Source organism: Geotrypetes seraphini, chromosome 5, assembly GCF_902459505.1.
Source record: "Geotrypetes seraphini chromosome 5, aGeoSer1.1, whole genome shotgun sequence".
Classification (NCBI taxonomy): Eukaryota; Metazoa; Chordata; class Amphibia; order Gymnophiona; family Dermophiidae; genus Geotrypetes; species Geotrypetes seraphini.
The window spans coordinates 154389843-154417439 of NC_047088.1; the positions used below are offsets into that span (position 1 = coordinate 154389843).

Consider the following 27597-nt stretch of genomic DNA (forward strand, 5'->3'; position numbering starts at 1 on the left):
CCAGTTTTCTTAGTTTCCGCGGAGCTAAGAAGACGCGTTTTTTTCAACGGCTGTTGAAAATTTTTTTGACTTGCCTTCCCGCTCGCGTAAACCTTTTTGGCTTTTTGCCTGTTTCCTTTTTCTTTCATTTTTGTAAAAAAAAAAAAAAAACTTTTCTTTTTTTAGTCAATTTGGCTTTTCCCCTGCGGGGCCTTCTGCCACCATCGAGGCCTCGGCCTTCGATTTGGCTGAAGCCGTCTTCACGTTCATGCCCCCTCAGCCAGGGTTTAAAAAGTGCCAGCGGTGTGCTCGGCCTATATCTCTCACGGACCCACACAACTGGTGCCTACAGTGTTTGGGTCCTGAGCATCAGGCCTCCACCTGCACCCACTGTGCCACACTTAAAAAACGAACATTAAAAAATCGCCAAATACAACAGCGATTACTGTTCGGTGCCGAGATGTCCGATCCCGTTCCATCGACTCCGACTTCGGCACCAGTTCAGTCGGCACCCTCTTCTTCGACGCCGCGCAACACCGCACCGGCGTCCCAGCATTCAGGTAAGCCGGCTAAGAAGCCTTCCCCGCTGGAGCGTCCTCCGGTCTCGAGTGCAGTGAGTCCAATCCTGCCGACTGTGAGACGCCAGCGGAAGCGCTCCGCCCCTATCGAGGTGAGTCCCTCGACATCGGGCTCCTCATCTCCGGGGCGTCGAGCGGCACCGCAGGTACCGCAGAAGAAAAAGGCGGTACCGGTGCCATCCCTTGATGACCGTATTACGGCCATTCTCCAGGCACAGCTGAAAGAGCAATTACAACAACTCCTTCCAGCTATCCTGGCACCGAACCTTCCGGTGCCGGTCCGCACTGAGCCGGTACCGATAGTGGAACAACCTGTACTGTCGGTATCCACTCCCTCGGTACCGCTTCACTCGACCTCATCGGTATCGATGCCTGTCCTTGCACCGGAGCCGAGAGCTCAACATCACTCGGTGCAGACTTCGGCACCGGTGCCACCGATTACATCGCCTGGCTCGGTATCGATGAGATCGGGTAAGTCGGTGCGCAAGACCCGACATGTAGAACCATCTACTCCAGAATCTCGGGACCGTTCTTCCCATGTCAGGGATCCTGATCTGTGGGGAGATTCAGAGGAACCCTTTCTCTCTGAAGGAGAATGTTCCTCAGATGAGGAGGATTCTGCTGTACCTGACCCGTCCTCTAGGCATGACACTTCATCTTTCTCGACTTTTTTGAAAGATATGTGTGACTCTTTATCTATTCCTTTGGAGGCTGAGTCCAAAAAGTCTAAAGCTTTTTTGGATGCCCTTGACTTTGACCAACCTCCAAAGGAATTTTTGAAGCTCCCTCTTCATGACATCTTGAGGGAGACTTTCTACAAGAATTTGGAGACTCCCTTAACGGTTCCAGGGGCCCCACGTAAATTAGATTCTTTATACAAGGTAATTCCCATTCCTGGGTTCGACAAACCTCAACTTCCACACGAATCTTTACTTGTCGAATCCACCCTTAAAAAATCTTCAGGAGCCAGTGTATATGCTTCTGTACCTCCTGGCAGAGAGGGTAAAGCCATGGATAAATTTGGTAAGAGGCTCTACCAAAATGCAATGTTGGCAAATAGAGCTGGTAATTATGCGTTTCATTTTTCTTTCTACCTTAAACATCTCCTTACCACCATGGCTTCATTTGAGAAGTACCTTCCCCAAAGGAAACAACAATCCTTTCACCATTGCTTGTCGTCTCTATTTCAACTGCGTAAGTTCATGGTTAGGTCCATTTACGACACCTTCGAACTTACTTCCAGAGCGACAGCAATGTCTGTGGCAATGCGTCGTCTGGCCTGGCTTTGGGTATCTGAACTTGATGTTAATCATCAAGATCGGTTAGCCAACGCCCCGTGCCTAGGGGATGAGCTTTTTGGGGAATCCATGGACTCGACTACTCAAAAGCTCTCTGCTCATGAGACCCGCTGGGATACCCTGCTTAAAAATAAGAAAAAACCTCCCCCAACAAGGCCTTTTAGACAACAGTCAGCCTATCAACGCCGCTTCACAGCTCGCCCATTGCCAGCAACAGCTCAGCAACCCAGGCGTCAGCGGCAGCAACAACGTCAGCCTCCCAGACAACAGCAGCAACAGCAGACTGTGAAGCCACCTCCACAGCAGAAGGCACAGCCCTTTTGACTTAATTCTCCAAAGTATAGCCAGTACTCCTATATCTGCTCTCCTGCCTCAACCTATAGGAGGTCGTCTCTCTCTGTTCCTCAGCCGGTGGGAAGTTATCACTTCGGACCAATGGGTCCTCAACATCATCCGCCACGGCTACTCTCTCAACTTTCAGACTCTTCCGCCCCAAAGCCTACCAAAAGAGTCTGCTTTGAACAGTCCTCAATCTGCCCTCCTTATTCAGGAAGTTCAATCCCTCCTTCTTCTGAACGCTATAGAAGAAGTTCCTCTAGATCAAAAGGGGCAGGGATTCTACTCCCGTTATTTTCTAGTACCCAAAAAAACAGGAGATCTCAGACCAATTCTAGATCTTCGCGATCTCAACAAACATCTGGTAAAGGAAAAATTCAAGATGCTTTCCTTAGCCATTCTTTATCCTCTTCTCAATCAAGACGACTGGCTATGCTCCCTCGATCTCAAAGAAGCATACACTCACATACCGATCACTGTAACCTCAAGACAATATCTCCGTTTCATGATCAATCATTGTCATTACCAATACAAGGTGCTGCCCTTCGGTCTTGCTTCCTCTCCAAGGGTGTTCACCAAATGTCTCATTGTGGTAGCTGCTTTTCTACGCTCTCACCACCTTCAGGTATTCCCTTACCTGGACGACTGGTTAATCAAGGCCACATCCGCTCAAGCAGTTCTCCTGGCCACCAACCAAACCATCCAGTTTCTACGAATACTGGGATTCGAGATCAATCTACCCAAGTCTCATCTCATCCCCACTCAGAGACTTCAGTTCATTGGAGCAATACTGGACACACTCCTCATGAGAGCATTCCTACCATCCAATCGTCTTCAGACCCTTCAGTCTCTATGTCAGCAGGTGCTTCCACAACATTCCATCTCGGCCAAACAAATGATGATACTCTTGGGTCACATGGCATCCACAGTCCATGTCACACCCCTCGCACGTCTTCACCTGCGCACTCCTCAATGGACCCTTGCTACTCAGTGGTCCCAAGCGACGGATCCTTGCTCACGACACATATCTGTGACATCATCTCTTCGTCAGTCTCTACAATGGTGGTTGGTATCCTCAAATCTATCCAGAGGTCTTCTGTTCCATCAGCCTCCTCATCAACTAGTCATCACCACCGACGCCTCTCCTTATGCATGGGGAGCTCATTTGAACGAATTCCAGACTCAAGGTCTTTGGACAGCCCAGGAAAAGAAGCATCACATCAATTTCCTGGAACTCAGAGCGATGTTTTATGCCCTCAAGGCCTTCCAACATCTTCTCTTTCCTCAGGTCCTCCTGCTGTGCACAGACAATCAAGTGGCCATGTACTACATCAACAAGCAGGGTGGGACAGGCTCTCGCCTCTTATGCCAGGAAGCCCAGAAGATTTGGACTTGGGCCATAAATCACCATCTATTCCTGAAAGCTATCTACATTCAGGGAGAACAGAATTCCTTAGCGGACAAGCTCAGCAGAATTCTCCAGCCTCACGAGTGGACACTCGATCCTGTAACTCTACAGTCCATCTTCGCTCAATGGGGCACTCCTCAGATAGACCTTTTTGCAGCTCCTCACAATCACCAGCTGCCCCTATTCTGCTCCAGACTCTCCTCTCCTCACCGTCTGGCAGCGGATGCATTTCTCCTCGACTGGTCCAATCTGTTCCTGTATGCTTTCCCTCCTCTACCTCTCATGTTGAGAACCTTATTCAAGCTCAAGAGGGAACGAGCCACCATGATTCTGATTGCTCCGAGGTGGCCCAGGCAACATTGGTTCTCCCTTCTACTTCAACTCAGTTCCAGGGAACCTTTTCTTCTTCCTCTGTTTCCTTCTCTGCTTACACAGCATCAGGAGACCCTTCTACATCCCAACCTCCAGTCTCTACACCTGACAGCTTGGTATCTCTCGGGCTGACCTCTCATGATACTCGTTTATCTCAGCCTGTTCGTTCCATTCTTGATGCCTCCAGGAAGCCAGCCACTTTACAATGTTACCATCAGAAGTGGACGAGATTTTCTTCCTGGTGTCTTCTTCATCGTCTTGATCCCACTTCCCTGGCAGTGGAGACGTTGTTGGATTATTTGCTTTCTTTGTCTGACTCTGGCCTTAAGTCCTCTTCCATCAGAGTCCATCTCAGTGCCATTGCTGCTTTTCATGAGCCGGTCCATGGAAAACTTCTCTCAGCTCATCCCCTGGTGTCCAGGTTCATGCGGGGTCTTTTCAATGTGAAACCACCTCTTAAAGCCCCTCCTGTTATCTGGGATCTCAATGTGGTTCTTTCCGCCTTAATGAAGCCTCCTTTTGAACCTTTGGCTACCTCTCCTTTCAAATTTCTCACTTGGAAGGTACTTTTCCTTATTGCTCTTACCTCTGCCAGGAGAGTCAGTGAACTTCATGCACTGGTTGCAGATCCACCTTTTACGGTTTTTCACCATGACAAGGTGGTTCTGCGTACACATCCAAAGTTTCTCCCTAAGGTTGTCTCTGAATTCCATCTCAACCAATCCATTGTTCTGCCTGTTTTTTTTCCAAAACCTCATTCTCATTCTGGGGAACAAGCTCTACATACTTTGGATTGTAAAAGGGCTCTAGCATACTATCTAGAGCGTACGAAACCCCACAGATCAGTTCCCCAACTCTTTCTGTCCTTTGATCCGAATAAATTGGGACGTCCTGTTTCTAAACGTACGTTGTCTAATTGGCTTGCAGCGTGCATTTCATTCTGTTATGCTCAGACCGGACTGACACTGGAAGGTTCTGTCACGGCCCATAGAGTCTGAGCAATGGCAGCATCTGTAGCTTTCCTCCGGTCCACTCCTATTGAGGAAATCTGCAAGGCTGCTACTTGGTCCTCAGTTCATACTTTTACATCTCATTATTGTCTGGATGCATTCTCCAGACGGGATGGACACTTCAGCCAATCTGTTTTGCAAAATTTGTTTTCCTAATGGCCAACCTTCCCTCCATCCCTCCTTTTGTTAGCTTGGAGGTCACCCATCAGTCAAGAATATGCTGCCTGCTTGTCCTGGGATAAAGCACAGTTACTTACCGTAACAGGTGTTATCCAGGGACAGCAGGCAGATATTCTTGCGTCCCTCCCACCTCCCCGGGTTGGCTTCTTAGCTGGCTTATCATAACTGGGGACCGCACGCCTCTGTCGGGCGGGAAGGCACTCGCGCGTGCGCGGTGCGGCATGCCAGAACTTTCCAAATTCTTAGAGTGCAATCACTCTAAAATTGTCCGTACCGGGGCTCCGTCGGTGCCGTCACCCCATCAGTCAAGAATATCTGCCTGCTGTCCCTGGAAAACACCTGTTACGGTAAGTAACTGTGCTTAATTGTTGATCCCTTGCCTGGCATGGTTTTTGAAGACCATGAAGGAGACAGTTGAGGATTTAATTACTACCATTATGAATGCATCTTTAATGCACTACATAAGAGCATGTCAAGGCTGTCTTAAAGTTAAATTTGAATGCTTCAGAACTCATTCTACTGAGGTTGTTGCATTTGAACAGTTGCAGGATCTTCTAAAATAAATTTCATATACTTGATCAATATGAATTGTACCACAACCATGGCACCAAGACTTAGTTATTGCTCAGTTTCGATAAAATACTGCAAGGCTAGGTAAGGGTTCTGCTTTTTTTTTTTTATGTGTCATCTGTATTTGACAACCTACCACAAAATCTTGCTTAGTAAATTGAAGTCATTCAATGTTGGCCTTTACATTCTGCCATGGTTTCGGCCAATTTGGTGCAATCAGGTTCAAGAGATCAGAGTTGATAATTCATTGTCTTTAGATTTTTCCTTAGGAGTCGACTCCCCTTGAGGTCTCCTAATATCCAAATAATAAGCCCTAACAATTGGAGTTAAGTTTTCCAGTGGGATGGCTAGGACTTCTTGGAAGTATTTTCTCACCATCTCCACTGGAGAGATGACGGGGCATTTAGGAAAGTTCAAAAATTTTAAGTTATTTTTCCTGAGTGAGTTTTCAAAGTTCACTAACTTGCGGGAAATAAATGATTTTTCCTTAACCATTTCTGATTGTACAGTCTTTACTTTCTTCTTGTTTCTCCAATTTCTCACTTAATTTAGCTAGTTGTACTCCTTGTTGTTCCACCTTGGAATAGATAGTTCCAATGTTGATTTATCTTTATTTCTAGAAAGTTATCTTGAGGTGGTTACAGATAGAACCACTCATTTGTTGACTCTAACCTTAGAAAGTGATAGGGAATATGTTTTAAGTTTATATTTCCACCATATAAATGACAAATTTTTGGGCTCAAATGTTAGAATTTTTCCAGACTTAGCTCAGAAAACCCAGAGGCGTAGAAAGGAGTTCTTGGCCTTGCGGCCTAGAATCCTGGCCCTTGGGGCTACTTTTCTGCTAAAATTTTCAGCAAAATGTTTTATTTCTTATCAAAATAAAAGTTTTCTTTTCTTTGAGCCTAAACAGTTATTAGATTTTTTTTAGGACCAAAAGAATGGTTGGTTTCTTAGTCCATTGATGAATGACCTGCCTATCAGCTGTAGGGTGGATAATCATTGCCGTTAGTCTATTTTTGAATATTTTCTTCAGTTTATTGAAATGTATTTCCTTTCTTGATTCCAAATTTTGTGGACTAAATAGCTGATTGTATTTCCAATATACACTTTGGTGTATTTATATGTTAACTTTTTCTTTTTGTATATTCCAATCTTTTTTCAAGATTGTAATGCTTGATGATAAATGTAAAAGGATATAAATAAAATAATTTTTAAAAAAAGAAAAAAAAAGTTAATTCAAACTTCTTCTTGGATAATTTTGAATCAGCATTGTCTGCTGTTTTATTCAATGTTGTCTTATTTGTTTGCTATTGACTAATCTTAGGTCTCCTTTTACTAAGGTGCGCTAGTGTTTTTAGTGCACACAGGATTTTAGCGCGCTCGAAACCCGCGCTATGTTTCTAGCTCAATGTTGGTGTTAAGGTCTACCACGCGGGGCAATTCAGCGCGCTCTATTACACGCGTTAAACCCCAACACACCTTTGTAAAAGGAGCCCTTAGTGTATACTACCATCTTTAGGTAGACATACAATTCTTTTTACCCATTCAATCTACCATTGATATTGTAATAGAATCAGCCAGTGATTACCGCAGATATTTTCAAATAAGCTGGTACTTAATCTAAAAAAATCTGAAACTTCACATTATTGCATGTTCAATCTTCTTTGAAGCCTGGTGATGTTATTCTTCCAGTTTTGTTAGACTTATTCCTTTCTTGGACACCATATATTAAAGCTATCAATTGAAATTTCTTTTATAAATTATATCTTACCACCATATGATTTTAGAACTGTCGTATGGACTTGAGTCATATCAGTGATTTGATTACTTGAACTGTTTATTTTGATTTCAGCAGTCATTTCGCTTAAAGCTTTACAAGTGGTACAAAATGCTGGAAACTCAACAGTCAGAGGATATCACCCCATCTGTCTACCTTCCATGGACTTCCTATAAGCTGGCATATTAAATTCTAAGTTGTAATTTTAACTTTCAAATCTCTGCACTGTGAGGTTCCATGAGTTTTATTTTCCCCCTTGTTGCTGTTTTCATCTTTTAGATAGTTTGGTTGTGCCTAAGCCTTTTCAATCACTAGCCCCTTTATATTGGATTCCCTTTTTACAGAGGGAGTCTGATTTGCTCTGTTTTAGATTTTAAAAAGATCATATTTTTCTTTCAGCAAACATGCGGTTCTCTCAAGAACGTATAGTTTTGCCAGGTTAGAGTAGTGATATTTTACATTCAACTGGCTATCCAGATACAGTTAAAGTTGGTTGAATATAAAGATGCTTGTGAGACAGGTAGAAATTGTTATTATAAATCCAAAATTAGTATGGCCCTCAACTGGCCACAAGAATTGTTTGCAATGGAGATATTCCTTACATGAGACAAACAAGCTAATATGAATGTTTCTGCTACTTGTGCTGACAATATCATTCATTTTTTTTCTGGAAAGGTTCTAACTTTAAGAAATCCTTTGATTTGTAACTGTTGCCTGAGGACAGGCTCATTGAAAGTCCTAACACATGGCTGAATTTTGAGATGGTCTCTGTGAATTTGATCTGCTCAGTTTTTAAAGACTCATCCCTAGCATGTCCCTTCTTTGGTACTGAAATACTATGTGATGAGGTTGCACTTGCCTTGGATTGCCTTGTGGATATGTTTCTTTCCCTGCCCCCCTCTTAAGAGCATCAAGATTCTTCCCTTCTAGACCTAATCCTCAACGGGCTAGAAGGACCCGCAAAGGAAGTGGTGGTACTAGCACCATTAGGGAACAGCGATCACAACATGATCCAGTACAAATTAAACATGGGAACATCAAAGGTGAAAAGAACCACAACGACAGCACTCAACTTCAGAAAAGGAAACTACAAAGACATGAGGAAAATGGTAGGAAAAAAGCTCAGCAACAGCTCAGGGAAGATGAAGACCGTAAAGGAAGCCTGGACACTGCTTAAAGGCACAGTGCTCGAGGCACAAGACCTGTGCGTCCCAAGGTTCAGGAAAGGGTGCAAAAAAAATCGAACTAGAAACCCAGCATGGATAACAACTGCAGTTAATAAGGCGATAAGCGACAAGAAATCATCCTTCAAGAAATGGAAAAAGGAACCAACAAAGGAGAACCAGGAAGAGCACAAAAGGCACCAGAAAGAATGCCATCGAGAGGTCAGGAAAGCAAAGAGAGAATATGAGGAAAGACTGGCAGGAGAAGCAAGAAACTTCAAACCCTTCTTCAGGTATGTGAAAGGGAAACAACCAGCCAGAGAGGAAGTGGGACCACTGGATGACGGAGACAGGATAGGAGCGATAAAGGAGGAAAAAGAGATAGCTGACAGGTTAAACAAATTCTTCTCGTCAGTCTTCACCAGAGAGGACACATCCAATATCCCAGAACCCGAGGTGATTATAAACGGGGAACACGACGAAAAGCTGGTACAACTAGAGGTAAGCAAAGAGGATGTCCTCAGACAGATAGATAGACTGAAGAGCGACAAATCACCAGGCCCGGACGGCATCCACCCAAGGGTACTAAAAGAACTGAGAAACGAAATAGCAGAGACACTTCGCCAAATATGTAACCTCTCCCTAAAAACTGGGGAGATCCCAGAGGACTGGAAAATAGCAAATGTCACGCCCATCTTTAAGAAGGGATCAAGGGGTGACCCGGGAAACTACAGGCCTGTGAGCTTGACCTCGGTTCCGGGAAAGATGATGGAAGCAATGGTAAAGGACACAATCTGCGAACACATAGAAAAAAATGGACAACTGAAGGCGAGCCAACATGGCTTCTGCAAGGGAAGGTCGTGCCTCACAAACTTGCTGTACTTCTTCGAGGGAATAAACAGCCAGATGGATAAGGGGGAATCCATAGACATCATTTACCTTGACTTCCAAAAAGCCTTCGACAAGGTACCTCACGAACGGCTACTAAAAAAGCTGTGGAACCACGGGGTGCAAGGGGATATCTACCGATGGATCAAACACTGGTTGGCAGGCAGGAAACAGAGGGTTGGAGTAAAGGGCAAATACTCAGACTGGCAATGGGTCACGAGCGGAGTTCCACAGGGGTCGGTGCTAGGACCTCTATTGTTCAATATATTTATTGATGATCTGGAGACGGGGACAAAATGTGAGGTTATCAAATTTGCTGATGACACCAAACTCTGCAGCAGGGTTAGGAACACGGAAGACTGTGAAAACCTGCAAAGGGACCTAACGAGACTGGAAGACTGGGCAAATAAGTGGCAAATGAGTTTTAACGTAGAGAAATGCAAAGTCATGCATGTAGGGAAAAAGAACCCGATGTTCAGCTACAAAATGGGGGGAACACGGCTAGGGGTGAGTAGCCTTGAAAGGGATCTGGGGGTGATGGTTGACACATCACTGAAACCATCGGCGCAATGTGCGACAGCCTCAAAGAAAGCAAACAGAATGCTGGGCATCATCAAAAAGGGTATCACAACCAGGACGAAGGAAGTCATCATGCCGCTGTATCGTGCAATGGTGCGCCCGCACCTGGAGTACTGTGTTCAATACTGGTCGCCGTACCTCAAAAAGGACATGGCGGTGCTCGAGGGAGTGCAGAGGAGGGCGACTAAATTGATAAAAGGTATGGAAAATTTCTCTTACGCTGACAGGTTGAAAACGCTGGGGCTATTCTCTCTGGAGAAGAGGAGACTTAGAGGGGACATGATAGAAACCTTCAAAATCCTAAAGGGCATAGAGAAGGTTGACAGGGACAGATTCTTCAGACTGTGGGGAGCCACAAGCACTAGGGGTCACTCGGAGAAATTGAAAGGGGACAGGTTTAAAACAAATGCTAGGAAGTTCTTTTTTACCCAGAGGGTGGTGGACACATGGAACAAGCTTCCGGAGGAGGTGATAAGCCAGAACTCTGTACAGGGGTTCAAGGAAGGTTTGGATAGGTTCCTGGAGGATAAGGGGATAGAGGGGTACAGATAGAACTTGAGGTAGGTTATAGAAGTGGTCAGTAACCTCTTCACAGGTTGCGGACTGATGGGCCGCCGCGGGAGCGGACCGCTGGGCAGGATGGACCTCTGGTCTGACCCAGTGGAGGCAACTTCTTATGTTCTTAAAAGAAATCTCTAACATATTGACTATTTGTCATCCTATCTCTACCTTACCAGTGGTGGCAAAATTTATTTATTCCAAATTTCTATTCTACACTCTTAAATTCTAGTTGATGACATGGCTGTGTTTACACAACTGAGTGGTTTTGCTGGATAATCAGAGTTGCTCAATATAGTTTTCATAAATCACAGCACAGAAACTCTCTTGATATTGATAGTTGACATGATACGACAGGGTCTCAACCATTGCCCTTTATATTTTGTGGTTCTGCTTGATACATCTGCTGTATTTGATGCTTTTGATCATACTATGTTTTTGAACTGATAATCATCATTTGGTCTTTCCAGTTTGGGATTCTCCTGGTTTTCCTCATATCTCAACAGCCATATGCAGCAGCTATGCATAGCATCACTTTGTTCTGCTTTGCATCCACTCAACAGTGGTATTCCTCAGGGTTTGACAATGTCTGCTATGAATTTTAAGCTATACATAGTTCTTTTGTGTGAGTAGTCCTGTGATTTAAGCATACAGTACAGGCTAGATCCTGATAACATCCAATTTTTTTCTCTCTACTTCTTTTGAGGGAGCATGTGCTACGTTTCATGGTTGCCTCCATGCTGTCTTGAATTAGATGGCGCTAAATCATCAATGATTTTTTTTAAAAATCAATGATTAAAAAAAAATTAGAAAATGGCTTTTTAAAATTTAAATCAGAATTTTTTATTTAAATTGGATTTTTTTTAAATAAAATGCCTTTTTGAAAAAAATTCTATCTAGTTGTTCATCACGAAATAAGGATTAATTTTAAATTAAATAGCATGAGGCTGAATATTCATGTAATGTTTAAATTTTTTGGTAACTGAATTCCATTAATCCATTCATAATGTCACATGCATGATTTAAATCAATTTGATTTTAAATTAAATCCACCCTAGCTGGCACTAAGGCTCCATTTTATTAAAGGATGATAAGTTTTGCACTTAACATACATATACTGCAAAAAGGTAACTGCAGTAAATGCAAGTGGTAATCATTGCATCTTCCCTGCATTTACCAAACAAGGTAGAAAGTTAGTGCATGGACACCGTGCTACTTGCAGTGACGGCACAGGAGCACCCACACTATGTACCACTTCATATGTATGTAAATAAATAAATAAGAAGCACCCCCCCTCAACACATCACTTCCTCTGATACGTTCCGCCTGGTGACACATTCCACTCCCCCAAACAGACCCAAACACCCTCCAGTGCACAGCTTGGACTCCCTGATCAGACCTTGATGCTTCCGATGCACAACCCAAACCCATAATTAACACCTCTTTAGACTCCTGACATCCCTAAAGCACAATCCAGACTCCCCAAATCCACTAATTCTGTGCTTTGGCAAACAGACATACCCCATTCCCCTCTATAGCTCTCCACTTTCCTACCCTTAGACCCCCCCCCCCCATTGGGACTTACTCAAGAGTCTACACTGGTGAAGCAGTGGTCCCTGGTGTTGACTGAATCCAAAATGGCACTGATAACCTTAACAGTAGCCTACTGTTAGGGGTCATTGGTACCATTTTGGATTCAGGATTTTCCTAATCATATTTATATTCATTTTTATTCTCTGAGGAGGAAATAAACTTTATTTTTGACCCCCCCCCACCCCCCAGTGCAGGCATGTGCTAAAACATGGTCATGTTGGGTTTCAGCGCACTTCAATTTGATTTAGTATTATCAGTTTATTTACTGTTATTCATTTCATGATCATTAAAGTATAATTTTCTTTGGTGTAAATTCTTACTGGGGGGGGAGGTTGTTCTGTTTTCCTTTCTAATTCCTCTTTCTTCTTTGATCCATCTGTATCTGTACACATGCACAATCAAAGCTATCTTTTTTTCTTTTCCAACGTGCTTTCTCTTAGTGCTTAAATGAAACTGTCAATCTTCCCCTGACAAGTATCACGAATTCCATTTATTTCTTCAGCAACAAAGATGGATAGGAGTGGGAAGGAGGTATATAATGCCACATAAACAGTCTTACAGAAGATATCAAATTCCTTATAAAATACATGTGATGTCTTGACACTTTCAGCCTGTTTTTATTCTTTAGATTCTTTCTGTTTGCCTGAGCAGGCACATTTTACAGTCTCAAACAGTACAGTATAACAATTTTGTTCCTAGAACTCTAAGGGTGTGATGCCACTGGTAATGTGTATGCAACATCCGAGGGATTGTTCTAATAAAGCAAAATTCCCTTATACTGTTGCATAAAATCATTATCTTATTCAATGTTTCTCAACCTTCTTAACGAGACACACTTTGCCAGTCAGGTTTTTAAGATTACTGTAATAAATATGCATAAGATTTGCCTACAATGTTCCTCAAATATGTGTAAACTTAACTCGCGCATATTCATTGTGGTAATCCCGAAACTGACTATATGTGCCTCCAGGAGAGGATTGGAAACCACTGATCTAACTGCATATTTATTTATATGTGATCAGAGATTTGCATTTCTTTCTAAGAGAGAAACATAACAAAATCCATAATGCATAAATGAGAGTTAATATGTCCATCAGGAACAGCTTAAATATCTGGCCAGTGAGTGAGACAGGCATTCTGCTGTTGCCACAGGCATTCTGCTTCCTGAACCCAGATTCATAGTATGTTCAAAACTCGACTGTGCATTTGCTTTCCACTGATCTCATGGTGCACAAGATCAGCACCAAGGAGAGGTAGTACTGACCTGCAAAGTTTTGAATATACTTAGGGTAGTGTCTATGCGCCCGCATCTGGAGTACTGTGTCCAGTACTGGTCGCCGTACCTCAAGAAGGACATGGCAGTACTTGAGGAAATCCAGAGAAGAGCAACTAAACTGATAAAGGGTATGGAAAACCTCTCATATACTGACAGACTGAAAAAGCTGGGGCTGTTCTCCCTGGAAAAGCGGAGACTTAGAGGAGACATGATAGAAACCTTCAAGATCCTGAAGGGTATAGAAAAGGTAGACAGGGACAGATTTTTCAGATTATGGGGAACCACAGGTACAAGGGGAGAAATTAAAAGGGGACAGGTTTAGAACAAACGCCAGGAAGTTCTTTTTCACCCAGAGGGTGGTGGATACATGGAACGCGCTTCCGGAGGATGTGATAGGCCGGAGCACGTTACAGGGCTTTAAAGAAGGTTTGGATAGGTTCCTAGAGGATAAAGGAATTGAGGGGTTCAGATAGGAGTAGAGGTAGGTCAAAGGGATAGTCAGGGACCACTGCTCAGGCAATAGGCCTGATGGGCCGCCACGGGAGCGGACCACTGGGCGAGATGGACCTCTGGTCTGCCTCAGCGGAGGCAACTTATGTTCTTATGACAAATGGTAGGAAGACAATTCATAGGATACAACAATTGGTATGATCGTCCTACCAATTGCCGTACCCAATTGTACTACCAATTGCCACAACAAACGGCATTGGAACAAGAGGGGGGCCACCTCTCAAGCATGTAGGCCAACTCCACACACCCTAACATCATCACCAACAGCCCCCCTCCTCACATCCCACATACCCTCTGACACACCTCTGACATCTGCACACACATTCCGTACCTTTCCCTCTCATGGGTCCATACCTTTCCCTCTCATGGGCCCCACCGATCCCCCAGCCCCCTGACACCTCTCTGAAATCACCACCCCCTTACCTTTCGTTGAAATATTGGCAGGAGGGATGTCTACGCCCTCCTACTGAAAGGGCCGCATCTTCACAATGGCAGCCCTTCCCCTTCCCAGTGATGTCAGAGGGAAGACTAAGCTAATCAGGGCCTTAGGCACCTCCCAGTGCATCCCAAGATGCACTGGGAAGGGGAAAGGCCGCCATTGTGACGCGGCAGCTCTACTGGTAAGAGGGAGTGGGTATCCCTCCTACCAATGTTTCCGCGAAAGGTATGCAGATGTGGGGATGTTAGAGAGGTGCCGGGGGTATATTGAGTGTTGGAAGAGGGATATTTTAGAGAGGGGCTGTCGGTGGTGATGGGGGGGTGTTGTCTGGCAAGGAGTCAGCAATTGCAGACCACCCATGAGAGGGAATGGTACAGGGGTGGGGATGTCAGAGGGGTGTTGGAGGGTATGGGGGGTGTTATGAGAGGGGCTATTCTTAGAGGGGAGATGTCTGCAGTGATGTTGGGGGTGTGGATGTCAGAGGGGTGTCAGAGGGTATGTGGGATTTTGGGAAGGGGATTATCCTGGGAGGGGTGGAGGGGTTTTGACCGGCAAGGAGTCCTACATGGACCCATCTACGTGAGTGTCAGAAGGGGGGCTATTCTTAGAAGGGGGTTGTCAGTGATGATGTTGCGGGGTGTGAAGGGTGTTGTCTGGCAAGGAGTCGGCCTATGCGGACTGCCCATGAGAGGGAAAGGTATGGGGTCTGGGGATGACAGGAGGGTGTCGTGGGATGAAAACAAAATTTTTTTCCTATAAAGAATGTTGTTATTTAGTGTCTGGTTTAAAGTTATTTGTTTCTGAAGTCTGTCACGCACCGTGTTTGTGTGTGTTTTTAAATATAACCAGTGGGGGGGGCGTGGCCGTGCAGAGAACAGGGAGGACGTCTTTTCCCTGAGCTCCGCTGTTCTTCCCCTGCCCCGGCTTCCCTGCACTAAAATCGGCGAACATTGACCCCACCAAGCGCCTTCCCTAGCTCCTTGGGGGCCCATGGACAGATTTATCCACAGGGGAGCAGCGGATATGGCCTCCAAGGTAGGCAAAAAAGATCGGGAACGGGCGAAATCGGGTCCCAGCCACGAGGACAAGATGGCGGATCCGGGCGATGCGGTGACTGCAGGGGGAGCGGATTTGATAGCGCGCCTTACCGAGGCAGTGGTCTTAGCGCTGGGGACCCGCCTAGATAAAATGCAGGAGTCTTTGGATACCTTGTCCACAACGGTATCGGATTTTAACTCCCGAGTTGCTGAGGTGGAACAGAGGGTAGGTGCTGCGGAAGACTCCATTCTCACACTGCAAACTGAAGTGAAGCAGCTGCAATGCAAGGTGGGACAATTTGAAGAAAAAATGGACGATCTGGAGAATCGATCCAGAAGGAATAACCTGCGGCTGGTGGGGGTCCCTGAATCTGTGCAAGACGGAGACCTGCTTACCACGCTGGAAACTTGGTTGGCGGCGGAGTTGCTGGGAACGCGGAGTCTGGGACCCTTGCGCATTGAACGAGCGCACCGGCTGGGTAGAAGACAGGAGGGAGCGACTAGACCGCGTGTGGTGATTCTTCGCCTATTGAACTTTGCCATCAAGGACCTTCTCCTCCGCAATTATCGTCAGCGCAAGGATTTACAATTTCAGAACCAGCGGATCCTCATCTTTCAGGACTATTCTGCACAGGTGGCATCCTTGAGGAGGGGATTTTCGTCTGTCTGCAAGCAACTCACTGAGAAAAAGTTACGTTTCACACTGCAGTTCCCTGCTAAACTTCGGGTGATCTATGATGGCCAGCCTCATCTTTTTGACACCAGTGCAGCGGCCAGAGCACAAGTTCTTCAATGGTACCCTGATCTGGGGTCCGGCACCTGATGGTCTTTGACATTACTATAGTTTTTGCAGTTTGATTGCAGTGGGGCAGCCTGCGACCAGCGGGTGATATCCTCATTGGTACTGTTACTTGGCATATGTTGCGCCTGTACTTGGTTTGTAGTTTTCTCCCTTAGGGGGGTATGACTTTCTAGCATGGGTTCCTGGCTGGGACCTGTACGATCTGGTTTATTCTCTTGGTTCTATGTTACCCATATAAATACTTAGGTTCTATCTTTGGGTTTCTATTGCCTAACACTGGTTTGGTGGAAGTTTTGGAAGCTGGGGCGGGGGTGGGACTGTAGGCCCTTTGGTTTTTCCCCTCTCTGGAGTGGTGGTGTGGTGTGCATTTGCGGGTGTGGGTGGGGGGAGGGGGTTCTTGGAGTGGGGGCTGGGGTGGGGAGAGGGGGGTTCGGAAGGGGGATGGTCGGGGGGGTTTGTGAAGGGGATGTTGTGGTTGTGGGTTTTGGCATGTTGGGTGGGGGGAGGGAGTAGGGAGTTCAGGAGGGGGGGTGGGAGCAGGCTCCTGACCTGTGTGCGTGTGACTGATTCCGGTGGGGACCTAAGGTGGAGACTGGGCTGCTGGAGGATGGGCTGGGACCTTCGGCAGCGGTTTTGTGCTCTTTTTCTCTTTTGGTATCTTTGGTTCCTTTTTCTATTATGCCGGTTAAGAGGGGTTTGAGATGTGTGTCTTGGAATGTCTCAGGTATCAATTCTCCTATCAAGAGAACTAAGATCTTGCAGTGCCTAGCTAGACATAAGGCTGATATAGCCGGCCTGCAGGAGACTAAGCTCACTGTACGGGAACATGGTAAACTATGTCAATCCTGGGTGGGGCAGTGTCACTCGGCCTCCTCATCTAAAACTAAGGCAGGGGTGGCGCTGTTGATCCGTAAAACAGTGCCTTTTACTGCATCTAGGGTCTTCTCTGACCCGGAGGGCCACTATGTTATTGTCCAGGGTTCCCTTCATCAGCGCCCTGTCATTTTGGTGTCTGTCTACGCTCCCAACAGTGCACAGCGGTCCTTCTACAGGAAACTATTGGGGGTACTGATGTCTGTTCCACAGATTCATGAGTCTCAGAAAATCTTTATGGGGGACTTTAATTCTATATTGGATCCGCTTTTGGATTCTTCTAAGGGATCTGCTTCCGCCACCGGTAGGTCAGATAATGGGCTTGCTGCTTGGTTGGAGGCCTTAGACCTGGTGGATGTCTGGCGAACCCTACACCCAGGGGAGCAGGATTTCACTCATACGTCTAAAGTGCATGGTTCCTCCTCTCGAATAGATTATATCTTTCTCTCGCGCCCTTCCTTTTCTGCAGTGCATGCGGCTGAGATTGGAGTATTGGCTATTTCGGATCATACTTTGGTATGGATGGACATCGGATTTTCGGCGGGAGGCATGGGAGGAGGGAAGCAATGGCGATTCCCGATTGCGCTATATTGGGACCCGGACTTTAAATCTTATTTGGAGCAGCAGTGGCGGGATTATGTAGAATTTAATGGGGACCATGTAGATAACGGAACCCTGTTTTGGGAGGCAGCCAAGGCGGTGCTCCGAGGGGCGGTGATAGCTTATAGTGCGAGGCGTAAGAAACTGCTTGCAGAAAAAATTTTGGCTCTTGAACGCAAGGTGCGGGATAGTAGACTTTTGGTCCTTCGGAGCCCTACCATACCTCATAAACATGCCGTACAGGCGGCCCTGTCAGCGCTTCACGCACTCCTCCATGAGAGAGCCCATAAATCCCTTTTTTATTATAAGTACCGATTATACCGCTTTGGTAATAGACCAGGTAGAATGCTAGCCCAGATGACTAAGGCGACACGGGGTGCCACCTTAATTACCTCGCTTAAAGATGATGGGGGAAGGATGGTCACGGAGCAGTCTCAGATGGAGCGGTTATTTGTTACATTTTATAGATCTTTATACACAGCAGAAGTCGTAGGTCGAGAGGCTCCGATCCAGGCCTTTTTGGATTCGATACCCTTACCTAAATTATCAAAGTCGGACTCGGATGTATTGGCGTCCCCAATAACCAGAGAGGAGGTGCTAGGGGTTATCAAGCATCTTCCCCTTTGTAAATCTCCAGGCCCGGATGGTTTTGGGGGAGAATTCTATCGTCTTCTTCAGGGACATGTGGCTGATCCATTAAGGGGTTATTTTGCATGTGCGGCAGAGGTTGGGCAGTTCCCTTCAGGAGCAAATCGAGCGTTGATTACTGTATTACCTAAACCGGGTAAAGATCCCTTACTTGTGAGCTCATATAGACCTATTTCGCTTATCAATGTTGATCTCAAAATCCTAGCTCGGGTTCTGGCCAATCGTTTGGCCCAGTTCATTCCTTCTTTGGTGGGTGCAGACCAGGTAGGGTTTGTGCGGGGACGTTTGGCATGTCATAATGTTAGGAAGCTCCTCATTGCTCTGGCCCATTGTGATTCTCGGAAACAACCTGCGCTGGCTATTAGTTTTGACTCAGAAAAAGCCTTTGATAGAGTAGAGTGGGCCTTTCTATTCCCCTTACTGCGCTGCTACGGGCTGGACGGGTTTTTTATGAGAGCTCTTGGGGCCCTTTATTCCCATCCGGTGGCGGCCGTATTGGTTAATGGAATGGTGTCTTCGGACTTTGTACTCCAGAGGGGCACTCGCCAGGGCTGCCCCTTATCCCCTCTACTGTATATTTTATTTCTGGAACCATTGTTGATTTCTCTCCGATGTAATTCTCAGATAGTTGGAGTAGAGCTGGGGAATTCCTCTTTGCGCTGTATGGCCTTTGCGGATGATATTATGGTAATGCTGACTGACCCGGTTTCCGGCCTCCCTAGCCTATTGGAGATGTTTTGCCGATTTGGGGAGATCTCGGGCCTAAAACTTAATGTGTCTAAGTCGGAGGCGCTTCCTCTTCACATTAGTATTCCGCACGCTTGGGCTGATTTCCCGCTCCGGGAAGCTCCACAGCAGGTAAAATACCTGGGGGTTTTGATACCGTCTTCCCTCACTCGACTCTATGAGATCAATGTTAAGCCCCTACTTAGGGGCACGGTGGAGCTTCTACGCTTGTGGGGTGATTTGCCAGTATCCCTTGCGGGGCGTATATTTCTCTACAATATGATAATTGTTCCTCGGTGGCTTTATCTGCTTCAAACTCTTCCGCTGTGGTTACGGACTGGGGACTTAGCTCGGCTGTACAGTGCCTTGAGGATTTTCTTATGGCGTGGGCGCAGGCCTCGGCTTTCTCTACGCATTTTGATGTTGCCTGAATCGCAGGGGGGATTTGGACTGCTAGACATCCGCGCCTATAATCTGGCATGTGGGACTAGATTGATTCGGGACTGGTGTCTGGAGAGCTCTTCTTTTTTAATGTTTTCTGTAGACAGGGATTTCTTACACCCTATTGCTGGGTTGTTTTTATTACACGCTCCTGCTGCCCAGTTGGACTCTGTTTGCAGGGGACATGTTGTTTGGGCCTATATGAGACACATTTGGAAATTACTGTGTAAACATATGGGCATAAACTCTCATATCACTCCTCTACTCCCGGTGGTGGGTAATTTGCGTTTTCAACCGGGCAGTCACAGAGAGGTGTTTCGTAATTGGCACGCACATGGGATTCGTAGACTGGGGGATGCTCTTTCTGAGGGAGGCGATCTTCTATCCCCGGCTGACTTGGGGTCACTATATGGGTTGGATAGAGTGGACGCTTTCGCCTACCTCCAGTTCCGCCATTATGTTCTTAGCGTCTCCGGGGATAGCTTGAGCGATGCTGTGGCACGGAAACTGGGGAAGTGTTTGGCACTGGGGGAAGAAGTGACACCACGACTTCGTTATTATGTCAATGTTTTGGGCCCCCCTTTACTGACCGAACGGGCTGATTGGTTAGCGGGGGCGTGGAGTGCTGACTTGGGCTGCATGATCCCGTCTGAATTGATATCTCGCTATTTTGTCCTTGTGCGTACCATATCCTATAATATGTTACATAGGGAACAAGAATATAAATTCGTTCATAGGGCATTTATCTCCCCTCACAGAGCACATCGGGCTGGTATTACAGATAATGCGGGGTGTCCCAAATGTTCTGCAAGTCCTGCTTCCCTGGGTCATATGTTTTGGGATTGCCCCTATGTGGGAGCCTTTTGGCAGCGAGTCTGGTTCTACTTGTCCTCCTTTGTGCCGGGGATACCGGACTGTAACCCCTGTATAGCGCTCTTTTATCAGGAGGCGGAGCTTCTAGGATGCACTGTTGGGCAGCGGCAGTTGATTTCTAAGGCCCTTTTGTTGGCTAAGAAAGCCATTTTGACTCTTTGGCGTGAGCCACATGCTCCCTCTTTCTCTCGATGGCAGGGGTCCCTTTATGACTTAGCTCTCTTGGAAAGACGGACTGCGGGCACTAGGGACGAACGTAGATGGTCTCACTTTCAGGATATCTGGGAGGAGTATTGGCTGACCCTTCCCCATCGTGAGAGGAGTCTCCTATTGAACTGTTAGTCTCTATTGGGTCTTCTGTCCTCTTATGTATTTTTCCTTTTTCGGTATTTCAGATTTTTCTCTTTTCCGTAGATTTCTTCTTTCTTTTTCTTTTTCTCTCCTTCTTCCCTTTGGACTAAGTTCTCCTTCTTCTTCTTCTTGTAGGTTTCTGTCCTACTGTGCTTTGGTCTATACATTGTCACTGGGGGTTCCATATGTTGCTTATTGCTTATTCCGTTTCTTTCCTGTATATCTCCTCTAAGTTTCTCACAGGTCAGGGGGTGGGGGGTGGGGGGGTCGGGGGGGGGGTAGATCCTGACGTTCCAGGAGTACTTTGACTTAGGCTTTGGTTTTGGGGGGTTTTATTGGGTCTTGGGGGGATTTGGAGGGGGTAATATGAAAAACTGTATTGAGCTCCACCTGTTTTCTGAGCAATCCGTACTACCTCGTGTTGCTCTCTTCTGCTTTGTGTACGCCCCAGGGGGCGCTTTCTGTTGGATTGCTGGAAATCCTGTACAATGTTCTGTTTTCTATCTGTTGGTTTGCTCAATAAAGAAATATTATATATTAAAAAAAAAATATAACCAGTGATCATATGTTTGAAGGTAGGGTTCAGGCTGTTTGTAGCCTTTGGTCTCTGATTGCCCGAGAATAGTGAAACTCAAGATCTGGCTTACCAGTGTCGTCTATTGAACCTGAAAGCTGAGGTGATGGGTTTTTGTTTATGTGGAGCAGCATTTGAGAAAGGGCATCTAAATTGGACTTTTAGCATCCAATTCAGGATGTCTGAAGTTCTACTAATATCTTAAAACAGGAGCTGCCAGTGTAGAGTCTGTTCTAAAATAGATGATGAACTGGATGTTCATGTGCCAGTAACATGCAGCTTGAGCATTCCTTTTAGGAAAATGGATGTCTAAAATACCAGCAAGGTAACACAGGAACGTAAACGTCTCTGTGGCAGTATATCTTTGTTATGAAATGGCAACATAGATGGTTATGTTAGCCATGTTAGAGACATAGATCTCTATTTTTGCTGAAGCTGTTGCAGAACCTGGCATCCCTTCCCAGTTTTGCTTTTGGGGAGACAACAATTACTGTGGAATTTGGATTGGATTTATTAAATTTGATATACCGCTTTTACAAAAGTATTAAGCAGTTTTCAGCAAACAACAATATTTGTAATAATATTTGTCATCACTGAAGATACGTTGAAACCCTTAGCTCAGTGTGCTGCCGGTGGCAGCTAAGAAAGCAAAGAGAATGCTAGCAATTATCAGGAAAGGATTGGAAAATAATGTTGAAAATGTTATGCCTTTGTATCACTCTATGGAACAGATGCACCTCGAATACTGTGTGCAATTCTGGTCGCCGTGTCTCAAAAAAGTAATAGCGGAATTAGAAAAGGAACAGAGAAGAGCAACAAAAATGATAAAAGAGAAGGGATAACTTCCCTGTGAGGGAAAGCTAAAATGGCTAGGGCTCTTCAGCTTGAAGAGAAGGCTCAGGGGTGATATGATAGAGGTCTATAAAATACTGAGTAGAATGGAAAGGTAGACGTGAATTGTTTGTTTACTCTTTCCCAAAATACTAGGACTAGAAGGCAGGCGATGAAGCTACTAAGTAATATATTTAAAATAAACCAGATAAACTATTTCTTCATACAACATGTATTTAAACTCTGGAATTTGTTGCCAGAGAATGTGGTGAAATTAGTTAGCTTAGCAGGGTTTAAAGATTTATGGTTTATTAAATTTGCTATACCGCTTGGGGTATACACAATAGATCTCGATAGTTTACAATACTAAAACAGAATCTTGAAAAGAACTACAATAAAGATAGGACAGAACACAATCAAACTTGATAGATAAAAATAGAAGAAAATAAATGTTTATAAACAGAACAAATTGTAATTAAAATCTGAATCAAAAAACCAAGAACTAATCGAGAAAAGGCCAGACAAGCTCATACTAATTCATAGGTTAATATTATATGAGGTATTAAAAAACCAAGTTTTAAGTAGGATTTAAAAAGTCTTTAATGATAATTCTCCGGGAATGGTAAGAGGGAATAAATTTCAAAAAATGGGGGACTGCAAAATAGAAAGCATGGTGTCTCTTGAATTCTAAGTGTGCTTTTTGGGGGTTGGACAAAGCTAGATGATGATCATTTATAGAGTGGAACAGACGGATCGGATCATAAGGAATAGAATGATTTGCCAAATAATCTGGTAGACCAGTCCTATGCATTTTAAATGTGAGAAGTAGTAGTTTGAATAAAATACAATGTTAATAGGGAGTCAGTGATGAGATATTTGTGATAGGGTAACATGATCGTATTTATGAGCCTGACATAATTTGATAGCTGTATTTTGAAGGTTTTTTAAGGTTTGTGGATGAGCATCTGAAATAAACAATATTGCAATAATCCAATTTTGTTATAAATAATGTGACATTAATGGATGGAATGTGTCATGGTCAAAATTAGGCCTGATGGAACGTAGTTTGCAAAGTACAGTGAAACAGACTTTGCACAGGTTTGGATAAATTGCTAAAACAGAAGTCCATAAGCCATTATTGAAATGGCTTGGGGAAATCCACTGCTTATTCCTTGCATAAAATCTGTTTTACTCCTGGGATTGGCCATTGTATTAAAAGTTAAATTGAACTACCTGTACTAACAACTTTATTGAATGTCCGCATCAATCTGTCCATTGTAACTTCCTGGGTAACTGATCCAGTCTCTTGTAATGTAATCCAACCTTGAACTGAATAGGTAAAGGCAGAATAGAAAATCTGATTAACATAACAACACTGTTGGAAACAGGATACCGGGCTTGATGGACCGTCGGTCTGTCCCAGTATGGCAATTTTTATGTTCCTAACAATTTTCAAGCAAGACACACATAAATAACAATAAAGCCCCAGGTAAGGAAACAACTATTCAATACAGTAGAGCTGGAATAAAATTGTCTTAACCAATTTTCAAAAGGCAAAATAAGACAAATCGGTTTGAAATGTGTTCAACCAAAAGCTGCAAAGTGCTGGACCTGTATATGATAAAGCTCTATTGCAACGATCTTAAAAAAGTATATTGAAACAGTTTCTTGAACAAGTACTCAAGTTGTCTCATGTATAATGCCTTGAAAGTTAAACACAGTAACTTGAATTCAATGTGTTTTGAAATAGGAAACCAATGTAGCTGGTATAAGACTGGAGTAATGTAATCTATTTTCTTGGCACAATGATTAGCCTAGTAGCCGTGTTTTGAACAAGCTGCAAACACTGCAAACTTGCCTTGCTAGAACCCATAATGAAGTAGGTGGTATCCTGTAATCCAGTGGTTCTCAAGTCTGTCCTGGAGGACCACCAGCCAATTGGGTTTTCAGAATAACTCTAATGAATATGCATGGAGCAGATTTGTATACCTGTCACCTTCATTGGCAAATCTCTCTCATGCATATTCATTAAGGCTATTCCAAAAACCCAACTGCCTGGTGGTCCTTCAGCTCAGGTTTGAGAGCCACTGCCCTGATCTTGTCAGTCGAGCTCTGCTGAACAGTAGCAGTTTTCTGAAACCACAAATCCGGAAAGCAGGTCCAGTTCCTGACATCCATCTTTTTGGATGGAGATTTTCATTTCTCTTCTGAAACGGGGTATAAATACCTACTTTTTGGGTCCATCCTAGTCCTGCACAAGACATGCCCAGACCACTCCCCTTCCCATTTGGACATTCTTCAGTTTTAGATGTTCATATGACAGCTTTATATAATCAGAACTTAGATGTTTATATGCCAGTTTATGGATGTCTAAGACATGAAAAGTGGTGTTAAAAGAAGTGCTATATTTACTTATTTGCAGTTAATCTTTTGATTTACATCAATAAAACTTGTAGAAAACTAATGTTTTTCTGTTGCTTTTCAGCTAGCACTTTTGACAGAACTATCTCGTACTCAGGGTGGTGAGAAACATGGGTTCCTAAATGTATCTCAGAGCGGTCCTGCAGCTAGCAGCGTCTTCCTGAATGAAAACTTCCAGTTGCACCTCGCACCCCCTCCTTTAACCGAAGATTAAACTGTCCTGTGATGATGGAATCCCCGCACAAATTTCCAGACACAGAATTACAGAGGATCTATGTCTGTCCTATAAAATAAAAGCACTGCAGACTTTGTCAACCCATATCCTTAAACAGGATCTTTTGATGGATTTTTTCTTTTGAAATAACTTGTTTCATAAAGTTATTAAATTTAATTTAATAACAAAGTTGTATCATTACATGTTCATGATCCCCCTCACCTCTTATATGTATATCACAATGTAAAGAGATTTACAAAGAAAGAGAAATATTAGTAAAGACATATTTGACAGGCTGGCTTACTTTGATCACAGAAAAAGAATAAATTTCAATCAGAATGTTTCTTTTGTGAAAAGATTGAAGAGCCAGTTCCAAACAAGCTGTGATTATTTTAGTTTTCCTCACTAAAAATGCTTAGAAAAATAAGATTATAAGGAATGACTGACTGCAAGTGTACCATGCTTCAATTGTCATTTACATCCTTATGTTATGAAAGAAATAATTTGTTAAATGTAGGCAGGCAGTGGCTCAGCTGTTTGGGGAGGATAAAGTGGGTTAGGCTGAGGCCTTAATTGTCTGACAACATCTAGAAAGGAAGGTCAACAAAATAGTTGCAAATAATACATATCTCTTAATATCTATGTTTAAGTGAGAGAACATTAAATAGTGCAATCTTCTGTAAATGTATATGTCTCATAGACAACTGAATTAAAGTGTATTAAAAAATGTGAGTAGATGATGCCTGCATTCAGTTAGCTTCCTCTCCCACTTGCCTTTAGCCCAACTGCCCCTCTCTTTCTCTCATCCTACCTGCACCCTTCTTGCACACATCTTTCCTCCGGCCCTCAGAGAGCTAGCTGGCACATGAGAGTATGACCTACAGCAGTGTTTCTCAACTCGGTCCTGGAGTACCCCCTTGCCAGTCAGGTTTTCAAGATATCCACAATGAATATGCATGAAAGAAATTTACATATAATGGAAGCAGTGTATGAAAATCAAGCTTATACATATTGTAGCGTGGCCGGTCCTCAAAGCTCGCAGTAACCGGCTCACGCTCGCAATATTCTCCCCAGCGTGCTTCCCCAAGATGGAGGAAGTCCCTGTTGTGCAAAACTTATCCTATGAGTTTAATCAGAATGGCCTCACACAGGTAAGTTATGAAATAACAAAAATCAAATTTATTGTTCAATTCACAAGTCCAGAAAAAATGCATCAAAAGAAATTGTATTCCAATGGTCTTTGGCAAAAATAACACAAACAAAATATCATAGTAACCAGCCTGGTCTGGATCATGTTCCAAAGTTTCTTAGCAATGTCCCAGGTGTAGCAGAGTCTCTAACAGTCCTTGACTCTCAAACAAAGAAAACTCTGAAAACTATTCATCCTGGTGCTGTGTAAATCCTGTCTCAAGCTTACAGGATATTTACACTTTCTGAATAAGAACCTGCTGCAGTTCCTTCCACAGCAGCACTCTTGGTAAGCAAGAGAAATAAAACTTCTCATACCAGCATACCTTGGGCTAGCATACATTCCCTTAGTTAGCATACTTCAGTAAAATACTTATGCTCAATGGAAATGGAAACTTTCAACAAAACTTAGCACCAAAAAAAAACAACTTCAAATTAATTAGTTTCCATTTCTTCACCCATTCCCACCTCAGGTAAAGTGCTGTACTCCATAGCTTCACCTTCAGGATTTTCCAAGGTTGTATCCTCTAGTTCAGTGATTCCCAACCCTGTCCTGGAGGAACACCAGGCCAATCGGGTTTTCAGGCTAGCCCTAATGAATATGCATGAGAGAGATTTGCATGTGATGGAAGTGATAGGCATGCAAATTTGCTTCATGCATATTCATTAGGGCTAGCCTGAAAACCCAATTGGCCTGGTGTTCCTCCAGGACAGGGTTGGGAACCACTGCTCTAGTTCAGTGTCCAACATCTCAATGTCCCTTGGCTCAGGGGGACTAGGAGACTCCTTCCACATGGGAGCTTCTCCTCTCTCTCTCTTCCTCTTGGTCAGCCAGCCCTCTAAATGCTGCCAAGCTGCTGTACCACGCCCAGCCCTACTCCGGGGCTGAACTTCCTTCAGCTGTGTTTTCCTTTTCCCCTGCTTAGCCAGCTTGACACAAAATGGAGGTTTTAAAGAGCCCTTACCAATTTCCATCAGGCTGTGTTCTGCCTCAGGTTTAAACACAGCCTGTGTTTCCTGATCTTGCTCTTGTCTATCAGGGATAACATGGTCAGCCCGGACTAGTTTCAGGGAGTGATTTTTGTGACTCTTCCCTGGCACAAGGCCGGCATTGGACTCGGGCTTGTGACAATATTCATTGTGGATATCCTGAAAACCTGACTGGCAAGGGGGTACTCCAGGACCGAGTTGAGAAACACTGACCTACGGGATCAATAGGTTTTTCATGATCACGCATGTCTGCTATAAAGACAGCCACCTCAACACACAACAGATTTTGCAACATTTTTATAATTCCTCCAGTACAAAACACTGTACACAACTTGTGTAAAAACATATTCAGAACCTTAACAGTACTAATTCCCAAGAATCAAAAAGCAACAAATTTCAAATTGCATGAAAAGACAGCACTGTGAATATGCCATACCCTAAAACACCATAACACTGAAAAAAACACAGAACAAACACAACTGCAACAAGATCTCTACATAAGCACTACATT

At 44.3% G+C, this 27597-nt stretch overlaps 1 protein-coding gene across 2 annotated transcripts in view; it reads left to right on the plus strand.

The window, feature by feature from the left end:
• Nucleotides 1-25640, plus strand: part of VPS8 (VPS8 subunit of CORVET complex) — a 755312-nt gene extending 729672 nt beyond the window's left edge. For both annotated transcript variants that reach the window (XM_033944522.1, XM_033944523.1), the window contains one exon: nucleotides 24759-25640. In XM_033944522.1, the coding sequence (XP_033800413.1) occupies nucleotides 24759-24908 (150 nt within the window). In that variant the 3' untranslated portion in view covers nucleotides 24909-25640. The remainder of the gene's footprint in view (nucleotides 1-24758) is intronic.
• Nucleotides 25641-27597: the final 1957 nt, after the last annotated feature.